This window comes from Amblyomma maculatum, chromosome 3 (assembly GCF_055883805.1).
Source record: "Amblyomma maculatum isolate TAMU_Amacu chromosome 3, ASM5588380v1, whole genome shotgun sequence".
Classification (NCBI taxonomy): Eukaryota; Metazoa; Arthropoda; class Arachnida; order Ixodida; family Ixodidae; genus Amblyomma; species Amblyomma maculatum.
In genome coordinates, this window is record NC_139346.1 from 27,201,109 (window position 1) to 27,227,116 (window position 26,008).

The 26,008-nt window shown below is 44.9% G+C and overlaps 1 protein-coding gene across 1 annotated transcript; it reads left to right on the plus strand.

Moving 5' to 3' along the window:
- Positions 1–6,557: 6,557 nt before the first annotated feature.
- LOC146194397 (uncharacterized) lies at positions 6,558–16,211 on the plus strand. The gene is made up of 3 exons (XM_084596546.1): positions 6,558–6,612; positions 7,169–7,298; positions 16,106–16,211. Exons 1-3 carry the CDS (start codon positions 6,558–6,560, stop codon positions 16,209–16,211), a joined length of 291 nt encoding a protein of 96 aa, XP_084452672.1.
- Positions 16,212–26,008: the final 9,797 nt, after the last annotated feature.

Consider the following 26,008-nt stretch of genomic DNA (forward strand, 5'->3'; position numbering starts at 1 on the left):
ATCGGTGGCGGCGGATCTCGATATCCGCACGGCCCGAGCCGAACGCATAGCCGCCGCCGTTTTCCACTGCCAACCGCCTGCCTAAAAGTTGTTTGCAATTGTACATACATGTCTTGCTCGAATTTTATTTGCCCCAATCTATCGAAAAGCTGGAACAGCTGATGAGCTGCGCTCAAATTTCTTATTAGGGAGTAACGTATTCGTCAACATTTTTTTTCACTATGTACATTTTAAATTGCACTGTACATTACGTGCACTATTTGCATTATTTTTATTGCTCCTAATTAGGCTAGTTGGGAACGAATTCAGAAAAGGTGATAGCCTACAAGAAAGACATACACAGCAGGTCCTGTCCTGTCCCCCTATCTTCTGTGTGTCGGTCTTGTGCGTTAGCAACATGTCTAGAGTGCCCTGGATATGTTTGCCATTTTCTTTATCTTGAAATAAACTTTTATTATTCTGTATTGCATACTACGCTTGTAATCCCCCTAGACTATTTGCTCATGGGCGATGTACGTACATAGAGCATTAGGTTATTAAATACAAAATAAAAATACTGCACCAAGTTCGTGTTGCTTTCTATAGCACTACTTTAGTTTTACTTATGTGTGACCACGACATTTTGGCCACATTTAGCTAAAGCGGGTAGAAAGGACTTCCCTTTCTACGGCGGAAAATGGGAGCAATTAATGACGATTATAAAGCGAATTTTAGTATCCGCCTAAAAATTCTTACCGACAGTGTTCATGGTTCCTGTCTGTTACTCGCCTGATGAGTCCTCGTTCATGCGTATGCGCTCTCCTCTTATCTTATTACTTAATTGTTGCCTCTATTATTTCGGACATGCTCATTCGGATATGGTAGCAAGCCTCAAAATGATGTTAAAGACAGCTCATCATAGGTAAAACGCCTCGCTATAACAAAGCCGTAAGAATGTGCTTGCGTGGCCGAAGAGTAACGTGTAGAAGTAGTAGTTCTAGTAGTCGTAGCAGTACTACTAATAGTAGCAGTAGTACTACTAGCAGTAGCAGTATTGCTAGTGGTAATAGTGGTTCATTTCGACTTGTTGTACAATATACTCCTGACGTGAAGATAAAGGATGAAGGCAAATAAAGCCTACTGGCAACGCCTACACCCCGGACTGCATAATGTGGCAAAAGGTGGCCGATGAGTCAAAAGCAAATCCACAACAATCGTGCTTATGCAATAACGATATAGTAATAATAGCACAGTAGCCTAGTAGAGGAATACACTCGTAAAATACGAAATGTAAATAAAGGATGGTAATTGGTTATTTAATAAATATATATGAAAACCAGAAGGAAAAGGTGTTTGCCGGCCCCTGTATCTGCAGCTATCTACTATCTGAAGCACTTGAACTGGGGTGGCGGAAATAAAGGAATAGTAAATAAAGGATAGGGAAAGTGAAACAGGTGAGCGAACGGAAGTAACAGTCGGGCGGGATAAAAATACAAATGAAGGTATATACGCTATATACGCGAAATATATTACATTGATTGAGGCTCACGATCAACTGGGGGTTCTGTAGGCCGAAGACATCAGGAGCGAATGACGTTACAGCCGACACGGATCTAGCATCCGGCCGCGGCATCAGGTGCCACCACCATCTCAGTCAGAAGGCGGGGCTAGTTGCTGAGTCATCATTAATTAAAAGGCTAGAACGTGTAACTAGTACAGAGACATATAAGAACACAGAACGAGCGCTAAACATGAGCTGACGTTTTAATTCTATAAAATGTACGGAAAAGGTAAAATGTGACATAAATGCACTTCCGATGCGCACGCGCACACTGGAATACAACAATGCAAGAAATACCTAACCAAAATCTGTTCCTGAGGTGCATTTCTTCCTTTCTTGGGAAGGCAAGTGAGGAGTGCTGACACAGCTATCACCTTCCCTGCTAGTACCCAACAGGCCTCACATATCTCACGTCATCACCCTGTGCCTCCCTTATCGAGCACACACGTGACATCAAACGCCAGTACGCGCCCGCAACGCTTACAATACTTGGCTAAATGACCGCCCCTCAGCAACGAATCCACCAGCGTGCGGTGCTCTCGTAGCCGTTCGTTTAGGCAGCGTCCAGACTGCCCCACGTAGCATCTGCCGCGGGAGATTGCTATGCGGTATACGACGCCAGTAGTGCAAAGTACAAACTTGCATACGGGCGTTATGCAATAGTGAGAAAAGTTGGAGGGAAGTGCTGTGTGGACGTTTTGTTCACTGCCCTCGAAAAGCTGGTCCGCATGTGCAAAGCCGTCAATGAGGAGAAGAAGCCGGTCTGCACCGTAAACCACAATTGTAAGTTTCAGAAACATTTTAAAATGACACCCTGTGCATACACTTATTTCGCGGCATTTAACGATAACAGCAAAAGAGGTTCTTCATGTCAGTGGTGCTATTATGTACCCGAAGAAGGGAGTCAAATAAAATTCGTTTTGCCGTTTTGGAGCTCTGCATACTCACTAGCGAGAGACATGCGCCGCCAGCTGGTCACGTAATAGGTGTAAGAGCAACAAAATTAAATCTGTTAACCGCTACTGGAGTATAAGTTTCGAAACCCCTCTCCAAATGCAATCACTTTTATCCCATTTATGAGCAGCTGAATGCTGTCATGGGGATAGAGATGCTGTATCATTCATGGATGAGGAGCCGAGGCATATCATAATTGCAATTTTATACCTGATTGGCAACTTATTTTGCGACGAGATATTGAAATATTTCATAAATGCCTTGGTTTATATACAGTGTATAGATTGTTTACAATGTACAGAAATAAATTGCCTTTAGATTTATTACAGCCCTAAGGCTAGTGGCGGCTACGGCGGACACCATGCAAAGGCAGACTACTTTAATTAGTTCGGTAGTAGCTGAAGGCATTAATAGAATTTTATATTTCATATTATGAGGTAGGTTGTATTTGCAATGCTTTATTTTCTGAATTCGAGCTCGTCCTCTAAATAGTATAAGTGAGAAGCAAAATGTCATACGCAATTTACAGCGCACATTAGAAGGCCCACAAATGTCGCCCTTAAAGACGGATTCCCCACCGTTCTAAAGAGCCAGCCGCCTGTTAGACGCAGTTCTCCAATGAGAGATTTTTTCACTAAGCTGCCATCACCCGAGAGCCACACAGGCAGGCGACGGTTTGCTGTTAGTTTCATTTCAAAATGGCCACCGATGATAGCCGCCGCGTCGGTAAAGAATTAGCGCACTTATTCCGCTCGTAACTGGACTCAAAGCGGCGAGGAGTAGCTGTCTATGCCATACGCGCCGCAGGTGCAGCGTTATAATGTGAAGCCACCTATCAGACTGAGATCAGAATTATTTCCTTTGCGGCGTTATTTTGAAGATGAGCTGCAATTCTTGAATACAATAAACCTCGCAAAAGAAAGTGAACTTTTGGTCGTTCTACAGACATCCATTATTTATTATATTATTACGGGGGTTGACTTATAATTTACAAAATAGGCGGGGAATGCAAGATAGCAAGGAACAGTTGGAATTTCGCTTGTCCCAGCCCAAGTCCACGCACTTCCACCTCGTCCTTCTCCCCCTCATGCTTAACTGCGCGCAGAACAACAAAATTGGCGTAAAATATATAGCTATATAATCAATATTTAATAATTACCAACAATTTAATGTTCACAGGTCCCGCTGAGCATCGTTTTCGATATGTGCGTTTTAAGCACTATTCCCGAGCAGTTGTCAGGGATATAGGTGATGCTAGCAGAGAGAAAGAGAAATAATAGAACGGAAAGTCAGGGAGGGTAACTAGGTTATGACCAGTAGGCTACCATACATTTGGGGAAGGGAAGAATGGGAGAGAAAGGGAAAAAATAGTGCCAAAGAAAGCAGTCTGCCATATGTCCAGATACTTATAGTACAAGGAGGTAGAAAGCGTATACATTTCGAGTATGGAACTCAACCCCGAGTCCTTTAAAAACTTGAGCAGCGCCTTCACTGCTTTACGTTCGTAATAGGTGTCGTGCGTGAGCCTAGCGTCTTAGCTTCTTTAAGAGAGTCCAAGGGGCGGAGTTTAGTAACCTAGAAAGGACGCTCACGCTCAAACTGATAGTCACAAAGTATGTGCGCAATCGTTTCAACTCACTCCCACTGCTCATGCGCTGGATAGTGTCCCATTCCGATGAGACGGGAATAGCCGTTTATAAACGCCACGCCTAGCTACAGGCGACGCAGTATTATAAGCATCACAGTAGGGGGGGGGGGGGGGGGCGAATAGTTTATGCAGAAAGGTATCTGCAGGTCAAAGTTGTGCGAGCGGGATGTCCAGCCTCCAGGCGTAAAACACCTGGAATGTTCCAGAAATGCGGCTAGAAAATCATGCTGATGCTAGCAGACCTTTTAAAAGGTCAGCCACTTGTTTTTTGCCAGGTACACTTATGCCAATACGTTTGTTTGGCCACTCATATTGATCCCTCTCATAATGGTTCGACAGAATCTCATATACGCCTTCCGAAAAACATGAAAATATAGAATATTTTGCTACAGTAGAAGAACAAATTGTGACCCGAGGTAGGCCATAGCACTGAGATTGTTTGCGAACAGAAACTGCAGTAAAGAAACAGTGACTGTGCTTAGACCTTAAATTAAGCACTCATCTTGTGCTTTTATATTTTTACCACTTTAGCCAACCTATGCTCTTCGCCAACGAACTTCAATATAAGGATGACACATGCACAGTGCACCGTGCGAACTACGACTCTGGCAGCACTCGTGGGGGTTCCTCTAGCCTCTGAAGAATACAACGTCATTTTCTGGAGAAAGAAATACTCTTCCTTCGCTCAGGCTTGGGGAACAGATACCCTCACCGCATATGGCTATGGATGTAACAAAATGCTTTGTCGAGTGCATGAGAAATACCCACGCTACTCAAAGCATCGGCACAAAATGGGGAAATGATTCGAATGTCTTGGGCTCTATAAATCCCAGTATATTGCCGACACACTCGTACACTGAGCCGATGTTTTTTGCTTTACAGGAAACATTTGGTAACAGTGACTAGTTTTGTGAGCTTGTTTTATGAATTCTTATAAATGGTTTTCAAGCTCGGTCACTGCGATATCTAATTTGAAACAGATGCGAGGCAGATGCAATGAACATCTTCCCTGTTTATTACATTGAAGTGCTGGAACCGCGCTAAGCGTTTGTAATGGATTCTATGAAACACGGTAGAAGAGGGCGATACAGATATAGTGAAAGCCTTCCGCGCTACAGCCTTCACTCAAGTTTCACGTGGACAGGTCTGCCATCGAACTGACATCACTAAGACCAATATCCTCTCTGTGACAAGAGAGAGGAGGAGCAGCGTAGGAAGCAGAACTTGTCTCTGAAATACTTTTCTCATCTCGCACTCTCCGAGCCCTGACCTCTTGCTTTCAGGCCGTATTTCTAGACCCATAATTGCCTGCACAGCGAGCAATGAATTTTATTCAGCGGTTGTGATATCTTGCTCATTGAAAACGTCCCGAGAGGAAAACGTGCGGCACAATAATAAACCAAAACGAAAGCGTAAAAAGCCATATTTGCATCAAAGGTACCTTGACGCAAACATTGCAGCTAGCTGTTTTTTAAAGCTAACTAAGAGTTTTGGATTTATACGCTTTACCTCTAGCCAGTTAGTACAATGTTAACTCCTTTAGTAACCGGCAAAGGTGTTATTAACGGGCAATTCTGTAGAAAATAGTCTGCAGACTATTCTGTAGCTGTGAACAGCCCTCAGATTATTGAACCGGCCTACACCACTCCGTCTTTTAATTAAAATGTTTAGTGCATATATTGCACGTAACTATAGATGTAGAACTACACAACTGGTCAGCAAGGATAAGCAAAATATATATGACTGCTAAAATGTGAGGCGCAGAAACAGACAAAAAGTCTTCGTCCAAACACATTCAGTTGATTAAGGATTTCTAAAGAAATCGCCTTTTATGGTTCAAAGCAGATTGGAATGTGTGAATAGCTTCCTCCGAACCGGGTCAGCGTTTAATACACGTGACGTAGTGCTCCTCTAAGATCATTCACCAGCTGCGGAATGTTGCCCGTAACCCACACACTTCACCAGCGTCTCTTCAAGTCCACAGCTTTTTGATTACGCAACGATGCCTGTTTGCAAGTGCAGCATCCGCGCTGCGGTCACGCATGCTATTCAGCTCCTTATTGCGACAGCTTTACCAATGATTCACCGTGTACGCATTCATGAATCTTTTGCTTTCAATAAAAACAGGCCTCTTTGTCACGACTCGCAAGCGTTAAGGAAGAAAATTGTGCTATTGTGGAGTATGACCATGATTACCATGTACAGCTGGAAGTTTCACTTACTGAGGACATCTGTTTACGCAGAAAACATGGGCTGGCCTATGCTTAATCGGTAGTCAGCGCCTCGGACCGGCGTAAGCGGTCGTCTACGCTTGTTGCCCCTAAGAGCATGGAACCAGCGAGAGATGGAGGCACGCGACGGCTCATGTCGATATTGTTGTCGTTTCTGCTGCTAGGGTATTGCCTCGGGGTCGCAATGACAGAGTCATTGTTCGAGATGTACGCGGTCACACCTTACCAGACCGGTGGAGGTACGTATAAAGAATTTTCAGCTAATCTATGAAGCATTGCAACCGGCAGGCGCTGCATGATTTTGCACACACGAGCGGGGTAATTTCATCGAGCCGATATGCAATGTCGACAATTGGAAAGTATTGAGTTTTCCGGGAAATTGAAAGGGGCTGACTAAAGTGAAACGTGTATTTCTAAAGCATCCACACGAGCATTTGAGGAAGATAGCGCAGAGTGAAAGGTGAGCTCAGGATATTACAGCCATTGAGCTTTAGCTGCAGAGTTATTTGGAATAGCTGCCACTGCCGAACAGCTAGGGACTGCTACTAAGAACAGGCTCAAAAGAAACAACTCAGGGAGTATCCAGTTAATGACGTGAAGCGGTTGCGTGGAAAAGCAGAATGAATTTGTAATTACTTACAACAACGCTCCGGGTACAGGCAGAATTTCCAACGTTATTTAGAAAGCTGGAACGGTTAGGTGCTGCCACTCCTTGCATTGCGTTCGAGGTGAATACTTTACAGCTGAGCGTGGGACAAATTGCAGCGCGCCCTCTTACAGAATATGTCCATGCAGATGTGTACTGTTCCGGAAATTCGGCGCATGGGTACGATGACTCCCAGTGGGCAGAGTATTTTGGCGGCGGCTGCGAAGGACGCCAGTGCAAACGCTCGAGCACCGGCGACCTGCTAGTGCACCACTTCAGGTACATAACTGCACACGAAACGTGATGGTTGTTGGCGCTAGACGAGAAAGTACCAAAGCTGCTTCGGTGCACGCCTTCAGACTGCTAGTAAACCCTGCTCATTGTAAAACCCCAGTACATATTTTCGGTCCCCATTCTTGGCAGAAAAGAAGAAAGCTACATGGGCTGACTGCCCGTAAATGTGTTATTCCGCCGAACTGTTCGACCGCGCCGGAGCGCATGGCGCTTTGCTCCCTTTTCGGAGCTTTCACATTATTGCTGGTGCAAGTGGTGCCATCTATGGAAATATCTTTTAAACAGAATCGCCTTGCATTTATTTGCATGAATAAATGTTATTCATTTTGAAATTTCACAGTTTTGTTAGGAATATGCTCTAAATATTGAACATTGACAACGTGCCCATAGGTTTGAGTATACTCTAGAGCGTAGGATTTAGGGCTTGTTTCAGGTCCGTATCTTCCACTCACCCACCAAAATCACTTAGCGGAGCATAACCTATTCAAATCTTTGACACTATTAGCCTACCATGTAGTGTGTTGCAAATGTACCGTGAGCATTTACGTCACCAGTGCGCACGTTTTTGTTCGTCCTGTCATGTGCGAGATTCCTTTGAGGGCGCCAGGTATCTGACACCTATGCGCGCGCATGCCGATTTAAGACGATTTTACCTGCGAATACTGCCGGTGAGCGTTCTCCTGATATCTCAAAAGCGGTAACGCGGTATCTGGTTCAATATGAGATGTATGTATTCATACAGTGGTGACGGAAGCCCGGTGGACAGGTAGGCACAGAAAGCGCCGAGAAAAAATCAGCTGGCTGGTTGTGCCCACAAAGAAGGGGATAATTTGAACGGAGCGATAACAAGTTGCGTGTCAGGCGGTCCTCAGAAGAAAGAAACCTTGCCGCTCTTGGCATCACTTGATTCAAATCCAGTAAAAACATTCAGAAGGCATAGCTTGATAAAACAGACCTCGTTCCAGCGCATATCACCGGGGCTACCTTCATTTCTGTGATATGCGCTAGAACTATGTCTTTTGAATATAAACACAAAATCTCCCAGATTTCCGCATTAAATATCTTAACAAGGCGTGAGAAAAATCTACAACCATGCAGGCCAATATGGAAGCTGCGACGATTCGCGATAAATCTCGGTGCGTCGCCGACTGTTGGCTTCTTTCCTTCACACACACACACACACATATATATATATATATATATATATATATATATATATATATATATATTGTGAAAGAAGGCCAGATCGAGACGCCAAAGTCGTGACGGCAAGGCAAGGTACGCCGTGACAGCGTTTTAATCTGATGGTGAACCCAGGCGCGAGCTGGAGCCGGCGCCGCGGGACGATGACGATGATTTGTACAAAAGAAAGAAGAAGATTATGGTATGTACAAATGAAAGAAGATCCGTGGAAGGCTCACAATATATATATATATATATATATATATATATATATATATATATATATATATATATATATATATATATATATATATATATTGGCGACGACTCCCGTCACGATGTGGCAGATCACATTTGCTCGCTTTAAGCGCGGAGCAGACGTACAAAGCTTCGCGGCTATGCAAATCAAGATATGCAGGATTTGTCAGTGGGTTTTTAACAAGGCGTGAGAGAGAGAGAGAGAAAACTTTTAATGTGCATAATAATGAGCATAATAATTCGCAGTAGCTGGGTGGTCGGTGCCCCTAGTCCAGGGCTCCGCTGGCAGCAGCTGACTTGCGGACTAGCTGGATAATCCAGGCTTGCTGGTCCAGGTTGTCGCTGGTCAGGGCCGCCTCCCACTGCTCTTGTGTCGGACATGGCACTATTAACAAGGCGACAATACGGGCCCCGAGAAACTCGGTAATGTCTCTATAAACAAAAAAGTATGTACCTCGAAAGCTTTCTCAGTCATTTAATACTAAGTGCTCCTCTAAGCGATAATGAATGCAGCGGTATATAAGAATGAGCTCAAAAAAATTTCTTATTTAGTATCTCCACAGTGGTGTAGCATTTTGCTTCCTCATAATTCTTATAATGTGGTTTTTCAAAAGTGGTTGAATCACTACTGTTTTCTTATCATTCCCCTAATCATTGTAATTCCTGTTAAGGCAGTCATATCTGCAAAGATATAAGGGGGGGGGGGGGGGGCGGGTTATTTTTAAATGTTATCATACAGATTTCTGAACTAATTTCGTCTATAGAACTGCCAGGGCAAAAACAAAATTTACTTTATGTAATCGAATTCATTTTTGACACGTCTTAAACTAAAAGACTGGTTGACATTTTTATAACTTCAAATGGGTCAGCCAACCCCGAGTTTGGAGCATGATGGCCTTAGATTGTGCCATAAAACAAAACACAACACAACTCAAAAGGTCAGCCAACCCCGAGTTTGGAGCATGATGGCCTTAGATTGTGCCATAAAACAAAACACAACACAACTCAAAAGGTCAGCCTTGTTTTAAGTACGGATTAAATATCTCTCGCTTACCTGTCGCGTTCACACTTAGTATGATTTATTCTTTTTGGGCGGGATATCCCAACAAACGTAGCAACGTCATACATTGACTACATTTCGTAAGCAATAATTAAGAAGACGGCACGTTTTGTATAATACAATAATTTCACCTCTCCAATCAATTTAGGCGTGATCGGAAACGCTGACAATTAGAAAATTAACAATTTTGCATTTACAAACATGCATGAAGGCCTTCAAGCTATTTGAGCCACAGATGAACCTTCCTTTTCAGCCTCATTCAGCTATCCGGAGTATCGGGGATATATTTAATAATGAGCAAACGATCTGCCGAAAATATTCAGTACCTCTTTCAGTACCTTTTCATTGATTATTATTCAGTATTTATCCAGTAAAATATTTAGTACCTCTTAAAATGTTTCTCAAAACCAAATTGGCTAACTTTGTCGCGCATTGAATGTCTATGCAGCCGTACACAGCGTTTCCTTCCCATCAGCATTCATTTTCCAGAGAATGCAGTGGTCATATTGCCGCATAGACGAGGACGCAAAAGAAAAAGCGCGAGACTGGAAGAAGAAAGAGGAACCTTTAGCGCAAGACTCGTTCCAGTCGATTATTAAAACCTTCTTATCTTAGGTCCTCCTTGGCGTTCTATCGAGACGTGACACTGGTGGAGCGCGCTGGGGTATGCATAAAACTCCTTCCGGCAGTCCACAGAGGATCCCAGACATCGACACGCCCGTGCATCGCGCTAGCCGCCACCTTTTAGGCCTATCCCCGGAGTTCAGCCAACTGCCAAACGACTCTTCAAACGCCCAAGTTCACCAGGTCTCCCAAGCAATGGCACATCCCAACCCTACGCCGGTGACTCTTCAGAACACCAAGGTGCCAGAGTGCTTTCGCGGGGAAGCGTTTGAAGATGTGGAGGACTGGCTTGACCAGTTTGAGCGAGTGACCAAGATAAATCAATGGAGCGCAGACCAGAAGCTTTCCAATGTTTATTTCGCCCTTCAGGACAATGCGAGAACGTGGTTTGAAAACCACGAGGCCAGCTTATCACATGGAATGACTTCCGCCGCCAGCTGGTAGACACATTTGCGAGAAGTGATCGACGAGACAATGCGCTACGCCTGCTTGAAGTGCGCGTCCAGAAGCCGAATGAGAGCGTGGCTATGTTTGCGGAAGACATGGCACGCCTTTTTCGCCGTGCCGACCCTGATATGAGTGAGCCAGGAAAGCTACAGCATCTCATGCACGGTGTTAAAGAACAGATGTTTACCGGCTTGGTACGCAACCCACTCAAAACCGTGGGTGAGTTCATTAAGGACGCTACGGCTATAGAGCGAGCCTTCCAAGATCGCTGCCGCCAGTACAACCGTCCTGTCAACTGTGCCGCGACGACTACGGCGGCGCTGACTGCAACAGATAAGACCACTCTTCGAGACATAATTAGAGAGAATGTCCTTGAGGAGTTGCAGCGAATTACGGCTGCGAAGGCTCAGTCGTCAGGGGACCTCATGGAAGCTGTGAGGAATGAAATTCTGTGTTCCCTATCACCGTCTGCACCACGCAACGAGTCTCGTCCAGTCGACAACGTGGCGGCCATTTCCGAACCATACCACGCTCCCCAACCGGTCAGCTACAAGACGGACATTCCTGCATCTTAACACGAGCTGCATCCCGAGAGCTATGCCGCGGTCCTTCGTCGCCCACCTCCAGACCACGCCCCACCGAGCTCACTGAGCTCACCGAGCCGTCCGGAGAGGCGGTACTTCCAGGGACCTCAGTGGGCGCCTTCCAGGCGCTCTCAACTGCGCCGAACTGACAGGTGGCGCAGTTATGACAGCCGACCACTTTGTTTCTACTGCCATGTATATCGGTACTGCCGCTACCGCGAAGAGGGGCAAGCCTTTCTGCCTGCTTCTGCTCGCCGCCGCTTCGACACTGACTCTGTCCAAATCGAGGACGACCCTCCGGTCAGCAGGGAATCCGAATCCCCAGGCTTCCGCCGCCGCTCCTCCCCATCGCCACAACGTTATTCGCCGATGCGTCGCAGTACTGCTGACGTTAGCGGACGGCGGTCCCCTAGCCCTGGCCGGGGAAACTAACAGCCGCAACCTCGCGAGGGGAGGTTGCAACCAGTCGAAAAGTGTTAAAACCCTCATCACCACCGCAATTGCCGACAACCCGTGCTTCTGACACCGCCGTTAACATTGACATTGCCGCACTACCGCCGAAAATGGCGTCTACGTTACCGACGAAAATGCCGCACCAGATGATCAGCCATGACGACGAAGCTGACAGCGCCGACCTTGCCGCACTTCCGCTTCAAATGCCGAAAGAAACGAGCAAGCCAGATAACTTTGCTAGCGCTGACCTCGCCGTTTCCGTTGATGGGCTGAAGGTACATGCTGTGGTGGATACCGGGGCGGATTTTTCAATTATTAGCCAGAAACTGGCCGACACACTGCGAATAGCCAAAACTGAATGGACTGGGCCAGTAATAAGAAGTGCTAGGGGTCAGCTACTGGCACCGACAGGGAAATGCACTGCTCGGATAGGAATAGGAAATGCGGTGTTTGTTGGCAGCTCCGTTATTCTCCCTGACTGCTGCAAAGACCTCATCTTGGGTATGGACTTTCTGCGTCTTTATGGGGCTGTAATCAGCATCCGTGACAGCGTCGTTGCCATCACTAATAACCAGGAAGACCTTGGTTATGCGCAAGTACCACTATTACCCTTACGCATTGCCAATGAGACGGTGACATTACCTCCGCGATCATGCTCTCTTGTTGAAGTGAAATGCGACGTGGCGCGTACAGGCGATGGCGTCGCCGAACGGCCAGTTACCCTGGTGCTCAGCCGAAGTGTTTCTATAGCTCGATGGCTGGTCAACAGGATCAATGGGCATACCGAAGTGCTGCTGACAAACTTCAGCGACGAGCGTCAGCAAATTCCGAAAGGCACAACTGTAGCCTTTTTCGACAGCCTCCAAAATGCGCAGCACTGCTGCTTGCTGCAACAGAAAGGATCAGCGTGCAAGACACCCGTAACCATCGTCGATGTGAGCCCAAATTTGTCTTCTTCAGAACGGGACCGCGTTTTGGATCTCATAGATCAATTTCGAGACTGTTTTGCTTCAGAATCGCGGATCGGTCAAACGCCTTTGACAAAACATCGGATTATCACGGATGACTCGATTTTCCCGATTCGACAAAATTCTTACCGGGTGGCTTCAAAAGAACGTGAAGCCATTCAGCACTAGGTGGCCGAAATGCTTAGAGACGACGTTACCCAGCCGCCACAGAGTCCCTGGGCTTGCCCCGTGGTAGTTGTCAAAAAGAAGGGCGGCAGCTTACGAGTTTCCATAGACTATCGCAAGCTCAACCAAGTAACCAAAAAAGACGTTTACCCTCTCTCTCGCATCGACGATTCCCTTGATCGCCTACGAAACGCACGTTACTTCTCATCGATGGACTTGAAAAGTTGATATTGGCAAATCGAAGTGGATGAGAGGGATCGCGAGAAGACAGCATTCGTCACTCCCGACGGATTGTATGAGTTTAAGGTCTTTCCATTCGGTTTATGCTCGGCGCCAGCAACATTTCAGAGGTTGATGGACATTGCACTCTCGGGACTTAAGTGGCAAACATGCCTAGTGCATCTTGACGACGTGATTGTGCTTTCGACCACGTTTGAAGAGCATCTAATCTGTTTGCTAGCTGTGTTTCAGGCGATAAGACCTGCGGGCCTCGCACTAAAACCCGAGAAGTGCCACTTCGGTTACGAGGAGCTTCAGTTCTTAGGTCACGTCGCTAGCCAAGAAGGTGTCCAGCCTGATCCTGAAAAGCTCTCCGCAGTCACCAAGTTCCCAACGCCTACGGAGAAAAAGACATGGCGGCGCTTCCTGGGTCTTTGCGCCTATTACCGTCGGTTTATTGCTGGCTTCTCACGAATTTCCTGGCCATTAACTTCCCTGACGCGTGACAACGCTGTCTTTCGCTGGAGTGAAGAAGAGCAACAAGCTTTCAATGAGCTGCGGAGGCGTCTACAGCCACCACCTATCCTGGCGCACTTTGATGACGACGCCCCTACACTGCTTCATACAGATGCCAGCAATGTGGGCTTATAGGGGCTGGATTGGTGCAGCGACAGGATGGTGTGGAAAAAGTAATTGCTTACGCCTGCAGGACCCTATCTAAAGCAGAAGCGAACTATTCGGCAACCGAAAAAGAATGCTTTGCAGTGATATGGGCGGTTATGAAGTTCCGGCCTTATTTGTACGCTCGCCCTTTTCAAGTCGTCTGTTGGCTGACGAATTTAAAGGACCCTTCAGGGAGACTCGCGCGTTGGAGTCTTCGATTACAAGAATTCGACATGGCAGTTATATACAAATCTGGAAAGGAGCACACGGATGCAGATTGCCCTTCGCGAGCGCCGGTCGAACCTTCCACTATGACTGATGAAGACACTGCGTTTTTAGGTGTCATAGATGACGCAACGCTTTCCCAACAGCAGCGAGAGGACCAGGAATTGCTCCCTCTAACTGATGTCTCAGCGAAGCGAACTACAGTTGTGCCTAAGATTGTCGCCCGAGTAATCTCTTCATTCTTTATTGGCAATAACGTACTTTCCAAGAAGAACTTCTGTCCTGGGGGAAACAGTCATCTACTCGTCGTCCCATCGGCTCTCCGCACTGAAGTTTTGCAAGCGTGCCAGGACGAGCCAACCGCCGGTCACCTAGGCTACACGCGCACGTTGGCTAGAGTACAGCACAGATACTACTGGCCAAAACTGCCGGCGACAGTGAAACATTATGTACGTACGTGCATAGACTGCCAGCGCCGTAAATCACCCCCTATAAAACCAGCCGCCCTACTCCACCCTCTTCAAGTGCCAACGACACCTTTTCATCAAATTGGTATGGACATCCTGGGACCATTTCCGACGTCTACAGCCGGGAATAAATGGATAATTGTCGCCACCGATTATATGACCCGCTATGCGGAGACCAAGACTCTGCCAAGGGGTACCGCTGCCGAAGCAGCTAGGTTCTTCGTTGAGAACATTGTCCTGAGGCATGGCGCTCCGGCACTTATAACTGACCGAGGAACTGCATTTACGGCCGAGCGTTTGGAGACCGTTCTTCGCCTCAGTGGTACTAGTCACCGTAAAACTACGGCCTATCACCCTCAAACCAATGGGTTGACGGAACGCCTCAATAAGACCCTCACAGTCATGCTTTGCATGCATGTCGACGTGAACCATAAGAATTGGGACGAAATACTTCCCTACGTCATGTTTGCCTACAATACGGCACGCCAAGACACCACTCGCATGACACCATTTATCCTTCTTCACCGGCGACCTGTAACAACTATGCTGGATGCAATGTTGCTCCCGAATGCCAACACCGATGATCTCGATCAGGACGCCGAGTAATTCGCTCAGCGTGCAGAGGAAGTTCGCCAACTAGCGCGTATGCGGATCAAAAATGAGCAGGAGCATGATGCACGATGCACCAGTCATAGACACCGACATGTAATGTACGAACCTAGCGACAAAATGTGGGTCTGGACGCCTATTCGCCGCCGTGAACTTTCCGAAAAACTATTGAGGCCATACTTCGAACCCTATGTTGTTCAGCGACATTTAACCGACGTCACTTATGAGGTGGTGCCAGACGGGGTGTCGACGTCAAAGCGACGCCAGCACCAAGCTAACATCGTCCACGTCGTACGTGTGAAGCCGTATCACTCGGGCTGACCTTTTGTTCTCATCGGGACAATGCTTCCTGTGGAGGGAGTAAATGCCGCATAGAAGAGGACGCAAAAGACCACGACTGGGAACAAAAGCGCGAGCCTGGAAGAAGAAAGAGGAAGCTTGAGCGCAAGACTCGTTCCAGTCGATTATTAAAACCTACTTATCTTAGGCCCTCCTTGGCGTTCTATCGAGACGTGACAATATGCTGTTCCTGCTAACATGTATTGACCAAGTACCTCACCTGCATTTAATTCAGGCTGGGAACTTTTTAATTACACAGTATGTTCTCTAATCCATATTACTTTATTTCTCCTCCATACACTCCCAACTGGCAATGCTTATTTGGGCTCATTCTCTACAGGTTTGTTTTTTACCTCTTGGGAGTACTACGAGCATGTTAATGATATTCAAAATTACACTTAGCATTGAATGCCATCAATTGATACGAATGGCTTCCCTAATGGGTCTGTGTGCAGACTAGGTTATTATGTGCATTTTAAGACATTTTAGCCTAACAAGAATCTTCACTCTTCTGCTTTATCTCCTACAGATGCCGCCCGGGCACCATTTCGCCGTCTCGCCAATGTCGGAGCCAACAAGAGGATAGCTTTTTTCCCAATTGCTGCCTTCCTGTTTGCAGCGATGCACTGTACTAAAAGCGACAGCCGCTCAGAACGCCTGTGTGCTCGAAGGCTTGCAAAGATGGCCACCATCATGATTCATCCTCTTAAAATAAAACTCGTCACATAATACAAACTGTTTCGTCGAAACGCATGCTTTACCACCATGAAAATTCATGCTTTTAGAACAAAACTCGACACACAATAAAATGTAAAGACGACGTTGCCCAGTTACAAAGTGACTTATCATGTGTTCTTGAATGGTGTTCTAAATGGAAAATGAAGTTAAATACTAAAAAATGTGTTCATGTTACGTTTTCACGTAAAAAACATAAGTTAGCCTCACAGTATAGCATCAGCGGTATTGTAGTGACACAAAAAGTGGCGCATAAATACTTAGGTGTGACACTTATCGCCGACTGTTCATGGAATACACATGTGGATACCGTAGTTGCAAAAGCCGCCAGGACCTTAAGCTTTATACAGCGAAATCTGAAACACGTGCCGCCTTGTTTGAAATCAATAGCCTACTTAACCTACGTTCGACCACTGCTCGAATACGCTTGTGCCGTATGGGACGCTTGGCAAATAACACTCAGCAATAAAATTGAAAACATTCAAAATAGAGCAGCAAGGTTTGTCCTGTGACGGTACTCGAGAACTGATAGCTGCACTGTCATGGAAAATGAATTAGGATGGGAAACCCTCTCCTCTCGAAGAAGGAAATTAAAACTTAAACTGTTGTACCAAATTTACCACAACAAAACAGGCATTCGAAAGGAAATATACTTACATAGGCCACATTATGTTTCTGCTCGCACAGATCATTGTTTTAAAATTTTGGAATACAGTGCCAGAACTAACATGTATGCCAGTTCCTTTTTTGTTCGATCCATCAGTGAATGGAATCGGCTTTCAAGTCATCAAGTGTTCTCCATAAACGAAGATGTGTTTTTTTCCACTCTGTGACCCCCCTGCTGCAGCGCCCTCGGGCTAAGCGGGGTAATCATTGAATAAAGAATAAAGAAATAAAGAAATGAATGCTTTTTTAGAACAAAACACGTTCCTTAATAGAAACTGTTTCGCTGAAATGAGTGCTTACTACCATGACGATTCGTGATTTAAAACAAAACTCGTCACATAATAGAAACTGTTTCGTCAAAATGAATGCTTAACTACCATGACGATTCATACTTTTAGAACAAAACTCGTCACATAGTAGAAACTATTTCGTCGAAATGAATGCTTTACCATCATGGCGATTCATGCTTTCCGAACAAAGCTCGTCATATAACTCGTCACAGAAAAGAAAGTGGGCAAGACGGCAGCAGGTCTGGAACCATGCTTACCTGGCGTATATTTCTTCTTGTGCAGTTGTTCAGCGCCTTCATAATCGGAAACGCTCCCCTATCATATGCTAATCTGCGGCATGTAGACGTGGAAATTCTTCAAGACAGCATGGAACCTACCGACCCGGAAACATGCGATGTCACTGATTTCCAGACACCGACTCATTCCATCATCAACGGTTGCCAGTCCTCCTTCCATGTGATGTCACACTGCTTTGACTATTTAAAGCCTGAGCTGACGGCCTGGGCCTTCAGTGGGCAAGACGGCAGCAGGTCTGTAACCATGCTTACCAGGCGTATATTTCTTCTTGTGCAGGTTAGTTATTTAGCCAATACAAAACGTTATCGAAGTAACGACGTATGTCTTGTGCTTCTGTCTTGCCCTGACACATCTAAACGTGTGTTTTTGAGTTGTCGGCGCTTTTTTGCGGACTTTCTTGTTCAGTGCGGAGACATAGAGCAAAATCCAGGGCCTAATAATTTGGTTCAAAATGATAACTCGGGCAGTAATTCAACCACTGCATCAGGGACCAATCATAACCTCCTCCTCAGTGTTCTAGACAGTCAGAATGAAATCGTTCGCCCTATGAACGAATTCTCTGTAGCAAAGGCTTCTCTGACAGACGCGTCATTACAATGCAGGACAATACTTGATTTTCTGGAGTCCTCCGTCTTATCGGCGGCTCACGAGAAAGTCGTCGTAGTCGAAACTCTGGTTCAGACAATTAATTGAAAAGAATGTTGCGGCCAATGCAGATAAAAATGACGAAATTGAAAACCGTAGCTGTCGAAACAATATTATCATTCATGGTCTCGAGGAACCAGCCAACGAAAGCCTGGAAACGCTGCGCGATACAATAATTGAAGATGCTGGGCAGAGTAAACTGAAAATCAGAGTTCATGGAATAGAGAGATGTCACAGGCTTGCAAACGAAATCCGCTAGCGAAATTGTCCGGTTATTGTAAAGCTTACTGATTACCGAGGAAAGGTTTTGGCATTAAAGAACTGCTCAAAACTGAACGGATCTAGGCAATACGTCACTGATGATTTCTCGCAGAAAATACGCGCTATTTGAAAAAAAAAATTGTGGGACTGTACTGCTAGCAACAGGGACCGTAAAGAACGCATGAAACTAGTATTGGATAAAATATCAGGGAATGGAAATCTTTAGCTATGGAATTTCGATAAACTACAAAAGTAGCCGTTCCAAATTGAACAAAATCGTGACAAGAGAAAAGCTCCTTCCCATTGGAGCTCTTGAACGTTAACTGCCGAAGCGTTGTAAATAAAGTTGCAGATTTGAAATACTTGATTACCATTTATGACCCTGACGTGGTAGCAATTACTGAAACCTGGTTACGTGATGAGATACGTATATGACATCGAATTTGTTCCCCCTGACTTCGAAGTTTATCGTCTGGATCGCAACAATAGGGGCGCCGGCGTTGCGCTACTATTGAAGAAGAAACTTAAAGTTCTGCGCATGAATGATCGAACTAACCTGGAATGCTTGTTTTGCAAAATGATCTGTGGTGACCACTCTGTAATTGTTGGCGTTGTCTACAGACCACCAGGTTCTGGTTTCGATGTGCTAGAGACCTTGAAAACCTACATTATGAACAGCACGACAAATAATACAAAGATTGTGCTGTGTGGCGATTTCATTCTTCTGGGTATAGATTGGCCTACATTTTCGTCGGGTAGTAGTGATGTTGTCCATAATGAAGAGCTCATTGACATTGTGTTGTTCTGTTTCGATTTTATCTGTTGGTCAGAGATTACACACGTTTTCAGGGTAACAGTAAGTCGGTTCTAGATCTGGTTTTTGTACGTGGCAACATCCCCGGTGAAATTCAATGCGAGGTTGTTGATGGCATTTCAGATCATAAAGCTGTCTTAGTTCGCTTTAGCTCAATTAAGCAAACATGGTCAACTAATATAGCTCGTGCGCCAGTTTTTTCTTCTACAGATGACGTTAGCATTATAGATAGATTATAACTATTATTTGGTGACCGTCTATTTGGCGCTAATAATAATTCTGATGAAACTCAATCTGGTTGAAGTTCAAGACCACTGTATTTGCCTGTATTCAGCTGTTCGTTCCCTTTAAACTTAGGAGAACAAACGTGACTAATCCATGAATCACGACAGATGTAGTTTATTTAAAAAGAAAAGTTAATTGTCTTAAAAACAAAAGAAGAGACGCAAAACTCAAAACATAGGTGATGAAATGAGGCTTTTGTCCGTGAAGCTAAAGAATAAAATTCATCACGAATGGAACAGTTTTTACAATGGTCACTTGAGTAGGCTATTATATGAATCTCCGGCTAAGTTCTGGCGATTAATATCACCAAAAACATCTCGCGCTGACACTTTTGTGATAAACAATCGGTCAAGATCTGTAGAAGCAGAAATCTCAGTCGCTTTCAATGAGCATTTCAAAGTGGTCTTCGCACGTGATAACTCATGTACACCTCATTTTGCTGAATTTGATAGCCTGGCTGCCATTGATAACTTGGAAATAACCGAACCGGGCGTGTTTAACCTTTTATTGAATTTAGACGAGAAAAAATAACCTGGGCCCGATGAAACACCCAATTCCTTTCTGAAGAGGTACGCTGAATGGTCGTCGAAATTTCTGACAGCTATCTCAACGCATCCCGCTCGTGAAGTACTTTGCCGGAAGACTGGAAACTGTCAAAAATAAAGCCGTTGCATAAAAACGGGAACGAGCAACTGATCTCGTATTATCGACCAATAGCCCCAACCTGTACCTGCTGTAAGTTATTGGAGCATATCATCCATGAAAGCTTTAGCGTATATGTCGATACTCACTGTATCACTGTATTCTTTCACCAGCTCAGTACGGTTTTAGGAGGCGTTTCTCGATTGTGACCTACCTTGTTGAAGCAATCCATGACTTTTCATCTGCTATAAACAACCGAAGTCAAGTAGACGCATTGCTTTTGGACTTAGCTAAAGCATTCGACAAGATCTTTTACTCAAAACTACTAATTAAACTTCGTACCATATTAAACAATTCTATACTCTGTATTTAGTTTCAAGCGTACCTGATATCTAGACATCAATATGTTGTTTATAGAGAACTTCCTTCTAAATTTTTGCCAGTTGAATCAGGCGGACCCAAAGGATCAGTAATGGGACCTTTACTTTTTCTGATTTTTATTAATGACGTTTATGGTTGTGGCGCAATGCTCCGGTTAATGCTGACGACTGTGTAATAATTCTGGTAATAATTCACATGAAGATTATGTTAAGTTGAATAATGACCTCAATCGGCGTCTGAAGTGGTGTGATACCTGGCCGGTGTGTGTAAACTATGCCAAAAGTGTTGTTTTAACTGTGACAAATAAGAAGCGTCCACTGACTTTTGACTGTTCAGGTCACGGTAACCAACTTGTACGAGCTTCTGAATGCAAGTACCTAGGTCTTCACATAACTCACGATTTGCATTCGGACCATCATACTGCAAACATTTTTAATAAATCTATGACAAAATTGCATTACCTGAAGCCATGTCTCCGTAACTCGTCAAAGGCTGCTAGCGTATAAATCTCTCGTGTTACCTCTTCTTGAAGGCGGTAATATATTTGGGATCCGTTTACGTTAATTGTATTAATAAAGTGAAAAGAGTACAAAAGAAATCTGCCAGGTTTATCTTCAATCAATGGGGCAAAACGTCGGCTACAGAACTCAGGGATAGAGCAGGTTTGATTGCATTGTCAAACAGAAACAAGATAGCTCACTTGCGTTTCCTGTTCAAAGTTGTGAAAGCCAAAGTAAGTAGCAACACTCGTGGATTTGTCACACTTTCTTTTTGTTATGCTACGAGACGCAGGAATCCTTTTACTTTGTTTCAATTCTTCCCTCGTACGGTTGCGGAATGGAACGGCCTCGATGGTGCATGGTTTGAGGTGGAAGACATCCAGCAATTTCAGGCGTTCATTGAACGTAGCATGTGAAATTTAGTCATTGTCATTTACAGTAACTTTTTGTTCTGTAACTCCATTCATGTGTCTACGGTTTCATGTATTTCATCCCTTTTGACTTTATTTTATTAATGTTTTTACAATTTTGGTGCCCACTGTTGTCATTTCCACCCTGCCACGGCTCTTACCTTAGGGCGAGCAGTATTGCAAAAAAATAAATCATTAAGTAAATAAATATTAGAAACTGTGTCGTCCAAAATAATTCTTAACCACTATGGCGATTCATGCTTTTTGAACTAAACTCGTCCCAAAATAAAAACTGTTTCATTGAAATGAACGCCTAACAACCATGGCGATTCATGCTTTTACAACAAAACTCGTCACATAATAGCATCTGTTTCGTCGAAATAAATGTTAACCATCATGGCAATTCATGCTTTTAGAATAAAACTCGTCACATAATAGAAACTGTTTCGTCGAAATGAATGCTTATCCACCTTGACGATTTATGCTTTTGGAACAAAGTTCGTCACATAATAGAAACTGTTTCGTCGAAATGAATGCCTAACCACCATGGCGATTCATGCTTTTAGAATAAAACTCGTCACATAACAGAAACTGTTTCGTCGAAATGAATGCTTAACCACCATGACAATTTATGCTTTTGGAACAAATTTCGTCACATAATAGAAACCGTTTCGTCGAAATGAATGCTTATCCACCATGGCGGTTCATGCTTTTAAAACAAAACTCGTCACATAATATAAACTGTTACGTCGAAATGAATGCTTAACCATGCTTTGCAGATATCCTCAAGCATAAATGGCTCATGCTTCCTGAGCTATGCTTCTTCTTCAAGCTTCTTTCACGGAAACTGCACCGTCACTGGCCCTTCATTATGTACTTCTTGTCAAATGACAGATGGCAATGCATCTAAAGCCTCAACTCCCGTCGTTCTCTCCTGTCTCGACCGCGCATACCACAACACTGGAACGTCATCGACAAGCCCCCAACGTTACACAAAAGCAACACACCGGCCAATCCTCTTCAGTGGGTCTGGCAACGGCATGGAAAACGGTTCTTGCAAACATGTGTGCTTCATTTTTAAAGTAGCCACAAATACGCTTTCAAATGCTATAGGAGCGGTGAGCGTCTCTTATTGCTGCTGTCCGACCCTCAGCACTGTGTGTATTTTTCTTGCGTACTGCATTCATTAAGACCTTTGTTGCAACAGTCCGGCGATGTCGAGGCTAATCCAGGCCCAAAGCTAAATAAATTCTAACAAAACTGCTAGCCGTACAAGCACAAATCAAAGCAGAGCTTTCCGCGCTCCTCTCTAGAATGGCTTATTTTGAACAGAGTATTACAATAATAGAGGCGTTGGCTCCACCTGCAAACGGCACTCTTCAGCGCGTTCATAATCTTGAGAAAACTATTGAGTACCTTAACGATGTCATCACTAAACTTGACCGCCAAAACGATGACATGAAAAACGCATCCTATAGAAATTACGTAATCATCTACGGCTTGTAGGAACCATCAAATGAAACTTTTGAGACGCTATTAGCTTCTGTATCGGAGTTGCTGTATTCCGAACTTGGAATTAAATGTGAAGGTATTCAACACTGACACAGTTTAAGCGCGCAAAGAAATGAAACGACGAGACCTGTGTTTTAGAACTGCTAAACTCCAAAATAAAGCTTTCATCCTTAAAAGCGCTAGAAAATAAAATGATCTTACACGTACATTAGCGAAGACTTTCCTGCGCATGTACGGGAAATTTGAAAGGCTCACTGGGACAACAGTAGATACACTGCGCAAGGTGAACAAGACGAAACATACAGACACAGAAAAGGCGCTACTGCAACTGAAATGTCTGGTGCAAACTCGCCTCTTATAGCATGGTGCGAGCTGAAAAGAGCACAAACACAACTACCATGGCTCTGTGGATGCAAGCTTGTGAAATCAACGTATACGCTCGGCCAGGAACCAAAGTTTATTTTTGTTAGCGAAGCAGAAGGCGTGCTGACACAATCTTCACCTGCTTTTGTTCCCAAAGCAACAGAAGAGGCCAGCAAATTCGCCTCTTCAGCGTGGTCGCAACTTCACCTTGCCGCCGACTCTACGAATGACCTTGAACCAAGAAGAAGAAGAAGGGGGAGGAGTAGAAGAAGAAGCAGAAGACGAGGAGAAGGAAACCGTTGGTTATAAGTAACAAAAACTGTAGTTGCCTCCCTGGTAGAGACGAACGACAACAGCGAGTTGCCCGAACCGAAAGCTTTCGCTCCACATCCGGTTCCGCAGCGTTGAACGCCTCTAATATTTTCGATTGAACATCTTTTAACAAAATGTCTCTTCTTTCTATCTTTGTGCTTATTGATATGATGCCATATGGATGTTACCTTTTTGGATTTGGGCACATCACTCGAACTTCATTTATTTGGCCTTCCTAACTTCATAATTAGCTGGGAAATTGTCTTCATGCAAAGACAAGTTACTGACATTCTAGCGGAAATCAAGAACAAGAAATGGGCATGGGCAGGGCATGTAGTGTGAAGAGAGGATAACTGATGGTCGCTTAGGGTAACAAACTGGATTCCAAGGAAAGAAAAGCTTAGCAGGGGGAGGCAGAGAGTTACGTGGGCGGATGAGGTTGAGAAGTTCACAGGAGTCAAGAGGATGTAGCTAGCGCAGAACCGGGTAATTAAGAAATACGGGAGAGGCCTTCGCCCTACAGTGGGTATAGTCAGGCTGATGATGATGATGTCTTCATGTATGACTAACCGAACTTAAGCTGTTTGCATTGATCATTTCTCTAACCTTCTTTCAAAATCATCACGAGTACCCCAGGATAATGTACGCGGGCCACTGGTGTTTCTCACTTATATTAATGATATTATTACGGGCCGGCAAGCCGAAGAACATAGAAAACGAGAAAAGGCAGAATGTGAGCAATTGCGATGAGATGAAGTTTAATGAATCCCAGCCGGCCTAATGCAAGCCCTCCTGCCCGCGCCACTGCCCGCTTCTCCCTCCTCCATAGCACTATCCGAGGCCACCGAGAGATCGTCTCGATCTTGGGCAGGGAAGAATGACGAACATGAACAGGTGAATGAGTTGACGATGGGCGAGCCTAAATGAGTGAAGACAGAAAAGAATGAAGGTAACGGTTTGCCACCACGATGATCCCCGAGTGAAACCTGGCCTAGAAAGCTTGCGGCCGCAGGTGCCCAAGAGTCCCAGCCGAGCCCAGGAATGCATCCAACGGCATGGTCAAGGGCTATGTCCTCCTGTGTGGCAGTGTCTCGGTTCGGAGTCCTAATCGTCGTCTCGGGTGAATTGGATCCTGTAGTCGGGTTTCTCGTCATTTCGTTGGTCGTGTTGATGACATCTTACATTAGTAGGGTCCTCTAGCTATCTGTGCTTCATCATATCTTGTGATCAGGCGGAGTATGGGCAGGGAGGGGGAACGACTGCGTTGTATCAAGACTGGAGGGCTAGGGAACAGTCAAGCGATGCGTCTCGGAACCCTTCGGCCAACGGCGGAAGGGAACGTGGACGGCGAAGCTCCAATGTCAGGATGAGATGCCGTACCCGCACCTACAAAATTTTGCGGGGTGAACAAAAAAAAAAGAGAAAAGCCCGAGCGTAATCGATGGCGATGATGCGATTTTTATTAAATACAGGCTGACCAAACGCAAGCGTTCCTGCGCTCCTCTGCCTGCTTCTACCTCGTCCGTAGAACATTATCCCTGTATTAGCTGACTCAAGTCGAATTCGGCTACTTGGAGACGATTGGGTTGTGTCATGAAATGATCAACCATAGCGGCTAATTATTGCTTAAAGCCGTGACAGAATTTAAGAATGTGGAGAGAACGGAATATGAATCTTAACATAATTTTTCTCGCTGCATGCTGAGGTGCTGTGTGTATGAGAGGCTGACACCCGTGAGGCACCCGTGCGGTTCTGTCAGCCTCTTAGAAAGACCTGTGCATTTGTATCTCGTTTGCGTGAAATAAACCTTGATTCATAAATTGATGGATTAAGCTTTCTTCATGACAATAACAGTTCAGCGAATCACAGATTGATTTTGTAGCAGTCATTAACTGTATTAGGGATAACAAACTATCATTATCATTTATACAAATGATCACCAGCATCATCAGCCTGACTATCCCCACTGCAGGGCGAAGGCCTCTCCCATATTTCTCCAATTAACCCGGTTCTGTGTATGTTGCATCCACTTGACCCCTGCGAGCTTCTTAATCTCATCCGCCCACCTAACTTTCTGCCGCCCCCTGCTACGCTTTCCTTCTCTTGGAATCCAGTTTGTTACCCTCAGCGACCATCGGTTATCCTCTTTTGACACTACATGTCCTGCCCATGCCATATTTTCTTAATTCCCACTAGAATGTCGGTAACTCGAGTTATTTCACTGACCCACTCTGCATTTTTCCTATCTCTTAACGTTATCACTACCATGTTTCTTTCCATAGCCCTCTGCGTTGTCCTCAATATAAGTAGAACCCTCTT

Coding starts and splice junctions, on each gene's coding strand:
- LOC146194397 (XM_084596546.1), top strand. CDS start 6,558: ATGACAGAGTCATTGTTCGAGATGTACGCGGTCACACCTTACCAGACC. Junction 6,613..7,168: donor ACCTTACCAGACCGGTGGAG/GTACGTATAAAG, acceptor ATGTCCATGCAG/ATGTGTACTGTTCCGGAAAT. Junction 7,299..16,105: donor CTGCTAGTGCACCACTTCAG/GTACATAACTGC, acceptor TATCTCCTACAG/ATGCCGCCCGGGCACCATTT.